This window comes from Chiloscyllium plagiosum, chromosome 25 (assembly GCF_004010195.1).
Source record: "Chiloscyllium plagiosum isolate BGI_BamShark_2017 chromosome 25, ASM401019v2, whole genome shotgun sequence".
Classification (NCBI taxonomy): Eukaryota; Metazoa; Chordata; class Chondrichthyes; order Orectolobiformes; family Hemiscylliidae; genus Chiloscyllium; species Chiloscyllium plagiosum.
The window spans coordinates 3,799,596-3,808,462 of record NC_057734.1 but is presented as its reverse complement, the minus strand read 5'-3'; the positions used below and the strand labels follow the sequence as shown (position 1 = coordinate 3,808,462).

Below are 8,867 nucleotides of genomic sequence, written 5' to 3'. Positions count from 1 at the left end.
GAAGGAATAGCATTAGTCAGGAATGCATGTTTTTTAAGGCCACTTTAAACAGTAGGATATAACATACATGCAGATGGAAAGCACTCCAATAGCTGATAGCGGTTCCACATTGATCAATGGAGTTTGGCCATTGATTATCCAAGCTATCTTCACAGATCAATCTCAGTCTTAAAAAAAACGAAACAAATCCAAACTTCTGTACGGGAAAGAAAACTCCAGTTTCATTCATTTCCTCTTACCAGATTACATGCATTAGAGGTTTTATGGTTTTATGACAAAGAGTCAGATCATTTCTAACTAAAAAAGTCCAAAAATCGTAAAGACAGTTGAAGCTTAAAGCTCAAAATACAAATATTTCCAGCCCAATAACAAATCAAATACATTTTATTAGTTTACTCTTCCAAGTATTTTTACAGTTAAAGCAGAATCACATTATAGGGTTTCTGGTCAAAATTTATAATTTCCATGCCCCTTGTAAATGTTAGTACAACCTATTCCACATAGGCTAGTTAGTACTTTTGGTGTATTAAAACTTTTCAGAAGGCACTCGATAAATTGCATACAGCATTTCTATCTAAACATGTTAAGTAATACCAGAATGGCACCATTTCCAGATTTACAAAAATGCTGCACTCTTATTTATCTAAACAATGTGTTCAAATGTATTAGTCTCCATGTGGAGTAAAAGCTGCCACAGGCTAATATAGGTCAAATATCTATACAAAGTCTTTCTGACATATGAAAGAAACTAAGGCAGCAGCAAGGTTTCAAAATACTTCAGGTATTGTAACATGTTCCCCTTCAAGTTGGATTGAGCAGCAAGTACTTTCAATCTCTCAAAGTATACACAACTTACTTTCTGGAAGTTTAAAATTCAGACACCTGCTGATTACACACCATGTACTAGTGGTGCCAGAGGACTATAGTAATGTGCAGCTAATTGTGATTCATTTTTTGAAATGAGCGCAGGAAAACTTCAATTTGTTTCTCTGATTCTCAAATTCACAATTTAATGCACATTTGGAGGAAAAATGTCCACAATGAAGAGTAAAGATAATAATCTGGCTATGCAAACTTACAAAATAACCAAATTACATGTACACAATGGCACAATTACAGAATGAGTAATTAACATTCCATTTTTAGCAATTATTCAACAAGCATCGATTCAACATTTGCATACAAAGTCATTTGTAGTGCATAACTTCATTGCTGAAGACACATTGTCACAGGCTTTCATCTTGCACTCACCAGAATGGTTTGCAAGAATACCAATTCAAAGAGGCAATGAATGCTTATACTTGAGGAGAGGAGCTGATTAGTTGGTAAGTGGATGTTGGTAAAGATACTGCCATGGAGAATGCACACATTAATGACGATAACCAGTTAATTACCTGGCTTGTAACAAAACCTTAATCATTAATTGACATGTTAGCAAGTTGTCCACTCACCAACTAATCAGCTCCTCTCAAATATTGATTGGCTCCTTGCCAACTGTTCTGGAAGTGCAAAATGTCATTAAGCAATAAAGTCTGCACACTGGATATTCACATTCAATTGTAGCCAACATTTTTAATGTTTCACATTTCAAGTCCATTACAACAAAATTAGCTTTTATGCTCAGTTACTGCATCCAAAATGAAGTTGCAATAGCTACAAACCCATATATTGCACAATTTGAAGTAATAGTGGGGAGGTTCTTGAAATAGAAATCAAACTTTAGTTTGAGACACAATTTGACGCAAAGTTGCATATTTCATTCCAAATGTTCCACCATTGACAAAAAAACCAGTGAAGTTTAAAAAAGTTGGATTCTTTAAATATAGTCGAATTAATTGCTCATTCTTCTTTGAATGCAAATCTGATGTACATCTTAAGAACAGGTGCTTTCTATAGATTATTCCTCAGAACCTTTGAAAAACTCAGTTGCTGAATGTGTCTAGCAGTAACCTACCACATTCCCCATAATTTGGGAGGGTGTCCAGATGGGCTCATTTACTAATTTGGACTTAACAGCATCAAGAGAGAAATTTGCAACCTTCAAGATAGGCTGTTCTTTGATCTCTTCACCCAACCCTGACCTGACTTACAAAAGGTTAATGGGTAAAAAAGGCAGGCGCAATGTGTTTGCACAAACTTAGTTTGAAGGACAGTAAATAAACTGGTTTTGACAGACATACTGCAGAGTCTCAAGAACAAAAATTTTGATCCTGGTGGCCTCAGTCAACTGTTCCCACTCACTTCATACTTCATTCATCAAAACACAAACCTTGAGGGAAAAAACAGCCTTGCAATAAAAAAAAACAAAGCTGTGTGAAGATCCTTGAATTTCTCAGCAGGCAGACAACTTGGCACCATAACTAGACAAAAGGAGCAGTCTGATGGTTATAACTAATAGGGGGTCAGATTCATGGAATTTCCAAGTGCTGCATCTTCTCTGTCGGATGTTTAGAGAACAGCATGTGTTTATATTAGGACTACCAAGTTCACAATCTCAATTAATCAGCTCTTTCAATTGCACCTTAGAAACAAGAAATCCAAAGGCAAGAAACAAGACAAAGAAACACTAATAAAAAGTGACTTGGACACAATGCATCTCTCAGCTCATTGACAAACAGTGAGGAGTGAAGGAGGAAGTACATTCTGCAGAATAATTTAACACTATAGTAGTGAATGAATGAAGACATGAGTAAACTCATTTACCAATGTGACAACTCAATCAAGTTATTACCAAATTTGCTTAAAATCTATTATTTTCAAATCACTTTTTAAAAAGACGACAATTCCCCAGACATTTGCTTGACAATCAGCTAATGGCGGTTCTCAAGGATTCTTCTAGCCCAAATGCCCTAAATACATCACAAGCATAACAGGATTAAATTAACAGCTAATAGGCCTGCTCTATAGAGAGCTCCTCCAGTAGTGCCAAAGTACATTGACCATGAAGTTTTGTTGAATACTCAAGTGTTTACATATGCTACAAATTGAATTCCAAGAGAACAAAAGACTGCTCATTAAAAAAAACAGCCCTTCCAAAAGAGGTTGTTTCCCTTGATGCAAAAATTCAAAGGGCACGTTTTGATACAGATAACTGACTGGTGGAAACATTTATTGTTGATACATATATTCATCTTGGTAAGAGGTTGATACATTGCTGACCTGATGCTAGTCACAAATGACCAAATACATCTCTCCAAGCATCTTCAAAGTGAAACCACAGACTAGGCAAGAATGAATGGGGGCATCCTGAATTGTAAGTCAGCAGGCAAAATGTAAACCAGCTAAAGCTGACTCATCAGATCATAGTACAGAACTGGAGTCTAATGTTTAATAATTCTTCAGTGATTTCACACAGGCCAGTTTTACTGGCTCCCTATTCCATCAAAGCTACCAGTAACAAGAAAGTGCATCCAGGTTTTGCATTAGTAGTGACACACAAATTTTAAATCTTGGACAATATTTGCCACCTGTCCAAAGTGGCACAGATCATTATCATTCACATTAGAAGAGTGTGCACGTAAAATTGCTGTACAACTTCAGATCCTTTCTGCATTGCATATCAATTAGTATTGGTAACAGACACCCAACATACATAATCAAAAATTCAGATGCCATTGCTATACATTCAGAAATACATTGTCAAGAATCAAGTCAATTTCTTGGTTGGGGGGTAAAGGTGTATCAAGTTGTTTTCTTTAAAACCCACTCATGAAAACATCTGAATAGAGTTATTTCTGCAAGGTCAGCTATTTTCAGAAGGATTTTAAAATAACGTGAAATCCCAAGCAACATTTTACAGTTTACGAATCTGTCGATCAGTTGCGATAATCTTAGAGTCCAGGCGCTCTGTCTTGGTCGTCAACCGGTCAATGATCTGATCCTGGTCATCAATTTCTGATTGCAGGCCAATTGCCAGCCCCCTCAGACGGCCAAGGCCAGAGGAGAGCTCATCTGTGATTACAGAGAAGAAACAGAAGGAACCATGACTCATGCTTAGATAACTAGAAAGGCCACTATAGAAGCTTTCACAATCGTAAGACATCTTGTACATAGTTATATGTTGATTAAAGTACTTCTGAACAATAGTCACTATTGTTAAAGTCAGGAAATGTGCACACAGGAAGCTCATACAGACCACATGTGAATGACCAAGTCATTTGTTTAGTTTAGATGACCTACAGTATGGAAACAGGCCCTTCAGCCCAACAAGTCCACACCGACCCTCTGAAGAGTAACCCACCCAAACCCATTTCCCTCTGACTAATGCACCTAACACTATGGGCAATTTAGCATGGCCAATTCACCTGACCTGCACATTTCTGGACTGTGGGAGGAAACCAGAGCACCTGGAGGAAACACACGCAGACACAGAGAATGTGGAAACTCCATACAGACTGTCACGAGAGGCTGGAATTGAATCTGGGACCCTAGTGCTGTGAGGCAGCAGTGCGAACCACTGAGCCACCGTGCTCTTTTCCTGTTGATTCCGGGATATACATGCTCATCAGTAAGGATAACTTCCTACTCTTCTTCAAAACAGTACAGGCAGCTGCGATTCAACTGCTTACTCAAAAGATGGTACCCTCTGGCGATGGCAACACTCCTTCAGTACCGCATTGGAATGCCAGCCTAACGCCCTGCATTCAAACTCTTGCAATGGGACTTGAAACCACAAAATTGCTACCTCATAATTCCCTACTGAAGTATTCCTGACTGCAAAAGGGAAAGGTGATCTTGGAGGAAGTATATATGACAAAATTCACTTAAAATAGAAATTAGAATGCAACATGAATGCAAAAGAAATACAAGCTACCCATTACAGTTACAAGTGGTATGCTTGAACCATTAATATAAATTTGAACTAGAATTTACAAAGAACCTTATCATTTGAATTATTTATTACTTTTGAGCACAGCAATTTGTAGTAGGAAATGCTTTATTGATTGGCAAAATAAAATTGACAAGTTCATGTACTTGGAGGGACCAGAAGACAAGACATTTGTTACTGGCAATTAAACATGTGACACCACCCCCCCCCCCCTGGACACTTTGCCACAACAGCAGGACAGAGACTGGAAGCTCAGGAAGGGCAAAGGAGGGAGGGCCACTGGAGATTTTGTGTACCAGAAAGTGCTGCTGCTGTCAGATTAAAGATCTTCAAACGTGCAACAATTGATCCTTCATGCAGTGGGTTATTGTATCTGTTGCAGGGAATACACTTGTTTAGAGGTTTTGTTTGGGTAGGGGTGATGGTGGTGTTGGACACAGTACTTGAATAAAAAAAGCTATAGAGACTTTAGACCAGTTGCTGATAGATCTGCTGAGTAACAACAGGTCATTCGTGGCATTAAAGATGGCTGATCATTGAAAGACCAAGCCATAAAGGAGGCACTATTTGTGCCTCAAAACTATAAAAATCTCCAGGAGGCAGTGAGACTCAGGATCACATCAGAATTAGATCACAATAGCCTAGTGCTTTAGTTCCATTTACCTAATAAAATATTGTAACTTCCGAGGTTTCAATGGGAAATGTCAGAGGGATGTTCAACATGAAAACAGACCCTTCAGTCCAAGTCATCCAAATCCGATATCCTTAATTAGTCTAGTCTTATGTGCCCGCATTTGGTCCATATCCCTCAAAACCCTTCCTATTCTTCATTTATCCATCCAAATGTTGCAATTATATCAGCCTCCACCACTTCCTCCAGCAGCTCATTCCATACACTCACCACCCTCTGTGTAAAAGTTGCCCTCAGGTCTCTTTCAAAGTTCTCCCCTCTGACCTTAAACCTATGCCCTCTAGTTTTGGATTCCCTCACCCTGGGGAAAAGGACCTTGGCTATTCACCCTACCCATGCCCCTCATGACTTTATAAACCTCTAACATCAATACTCTGCCTCCTACCCTCCAGAGAAAATAACCCCAGCCTATTCAGCCTCTCCCTACTGCTCAAACCCCAGCAACATGCTTGTAAATCTTTTCTGAACCTTTTCAAGTTTGACATCTTTCCTATATCAGGGAGACCAGAATTAATGCAGTACCTGTCCAATATCAGTCGAATGACATTTTCTTGAGGTGTGGATGGGTGCAAGAAACAAATGCATGGACACACAAGACTAAAATATGACAATGCCTTACCTAGACTGCTATCTATCTGTGCATGATAACTATGAAGAACATTGTTTTTAGAGTAACGGTCATCTTCAAGAGCAGCAGAACTGCTAGCAGCTCCAAAACCTGAAGAGAAAAAAAAAGGAAATTAGCAAAATTCAAACCAGAAGGACTTTTTTCAAAAAATTCAATTTTTAACCCAAGGTATTTTTCCGGATACTTCATTTTTGCACAAAACCTGAAAGGCATCTTGTCAGTAATTTAATAATTTTGCAGTCAATTTAAAAAAGACAGATGATTGCCTTATCGGAGGATAGAAATGCAAATGCAAGAGAAGGGACTCTCTGGCATGTCATATAGCTAGTGCGGCCTAATCTCTGAACACAGAATTCAAAGCACAGGATTGACACACAGCAAGTGGAGTTCCAGTTGAAAGGCATCAGATAAGCCTGGTATTGGAAACAGCAAAAGTAGAGGAAATTCAGCCCATCAAAATCTTTGCAAGAGCAGTTTAGCTAGCCCTACTGCTCAGTCCAAAAACAAACATCAAACTACACGCCATCCAAGGAATCCACAAGCTTGTCTGACTTAGGTGAGTAGATTAGTGACCACTACCATCTAGAAGGACATAAGCAGATACATGGGAACACCGTGTACCACCTGGTTATTTCCTTCCAAGCCACTTCCCATCCTGTCTTGGGTGTTTTGCTGATCTGTGACTGGGTCAAAATCCTGGAATTTCCTCAGGGCATTATGGGTCTACCTACAGCATGTGGACTGCAGCAGTTCAAGGCTACAGCTCACCCCCACCTTCTCACAGACAACTTAGGGTGGGCAATAAGAGGTGACCAACCAGCAATGGCCACGTCCCATGAGTGAATACATTTAAAAAAAAAATACGGTACAATCCAATTGTCAGACCAAGACATTTGGCGCAAAAATCCACCTGCCTCAAGGATCCCAAAGCACAAACGTTCTCAAAGCAGGCAGACCGACTATTAGTTCCCATCATGTGTTAACAGAGGGAAGGCAGTGAAGGTTTTAAGGGAAGGGGAGTTTCTCAAATTGTAAACATATGGGAAATGGTTTCCCTAATTATCAGCACTGGATCATTCAGTGTGGGCACAGGCAACGTGCTTTGAAAGATCATCATTTCCTATTGACAGGAAGAGGATCCTGGTAGTAGCTGCAACAATTTAGAAAAGAAAAAAGGTGAGGAAACAGGAGCAGCTCCAGCGGATAGTGCATTTAATGAAGGAAACAAAACTCTGGCTTTAATACTGGAAGTATAGAACTCTCAAACTGAAGTGAGCTTCTACAGTTTCTGGTCAGGTATGGAGTGAACAACATTGAGCCTTCTGTTACAGTGAGGGTGTAAAAGTCTTAGAAAACCCATCAGGTTGGTTCACATGGATACAATAAGGGATGAAGGCCTGTTGTGTGGTTCACTTAAGTTACAGCTTCCCCCACTACACCCCTTTCCAGCTAAAAACTGACAATATTGGGCAAAGGTGCCTCAGTGATTAGCAGTGCCGCTTCACAGCGTCAGGTACCCAGGTTCAAGTCCAGCCTTGAGTGACTGTGGAGTTTAAACATTCTCCCCATGTCTGTGTTTTTTCTCTGGGTGCTCTGGTTCCTCCCACAGCTCAAAGATGCACAGGTTAGATGGAGTGGCCTTGGGAAAGGCAGGGTTACAGGACTGGGATGGGTCTTCTCTTTGGAGGGTCAATGGGGACTTGGTGGGTCTTAATGGCCTGCTTGGGATTCTTGATGGCAAGTTGTTACGTTAAGTTAGAATGATTTCACTGAGTAAAATTCCAATGAAGAGAAATGAAAAAGATCTTAAAAATTATATTTAATATTAGTAAAGTGGAAACTCATGTGCATCCAAGCCATTGCTGAAGATGAAACAGTAAATAAGAGTGAAAAATCCAAACATGGAGACAAAAATAAAAGCAGGAAAGACTTACAGAAAACAGTTAGTGATTGAAGTGGCCACTCCTACACTACAATATTCTTATGCACATTAACATGAACATTTTAAATTTATGCCAATAATTGAAAGTCACATGGAAGTAATTACAATGCTGTACAAAATCAGAGGACAAGGTGGCAAAGAACATGCATTTGAATTGTGTCTGAGTTGCAAAATCCAGTCAGTAGCCCCAGCTCTGAACAGGAGCACATCACATCTTTGTTGGACTGAGGGCCAAGAGCTGCAATATCCAAAAACAAAAACCTCCACTATTAGAAGTAAAATTCATATTTTTTAAAACAAGTTAGAACGAGATGTTAAATGTCTATTTCTTACAGAAATGTGGCTTAGGAGTTTGACTGTTTCTTTACAAAGTCATGGTTCATTAAAGTTTAGCTCATGATTAGTTTTCTTTGGAACTACTGCATCAATTTTGGTGCTTAAATTATCCTTAAAAAAATAAACCCTTAACCTCAATATGATTTAAATCCTGGCTGGAACTTCACATTCCACAAAATAATTTGTAAACTCTGCAGTCAATGACATCCCACCTGCAATTTACATCTTCCAAAGTTCCCGGTTATAACAAAGCTATGGCTCCTTCAGTACAGCTGCCTTCTGCAGTTTTACCCTAAGAAGCCTGCCTTCATACAGGCCAGGTCAGGCAGCATCCAGGGAACAGGAGATTCGACGTTTCGGGCACAGGCCCTTCTTCAGGAATTCCTGAAGGGCCTGTGCCCGAAACATCGAATCTCCTGTTCCCTGGATGCTGCCTGACCTG

The 8,867-nt window shown here is 39.5% G+C and overlaps 1 protein-coding gene across 1 annotated transcript in view; it reads right to left on the bottom strand.

The window, feature by feature from the left end:
* Positions 1-366: 366 nt before the first annotated feature.
* snap29 (synaptosome associated protein 29) overlaps positions 367-8,867 on the bottom strand; it is a 32,301-nt gene continuing 23,800 nt past the window's right edge. Inside the window, exons 4-5 of the mRNA XM_043715379.1 lie at positions 6,139-6,237; positions 367-3,951 (exon numbers count right to left, since the gene is read on the bottom strand). Coding sequence (XP_043571314.1) covers positions 3,794-3,951; positions 6,139-6,237 — 257 coding nt within the window. The 3' untranslated portion in view covers positions 367-3,793. The remainder of the gene's footprint in view (positions 3,952-6,138; positions 6,238-8,867) is intronic.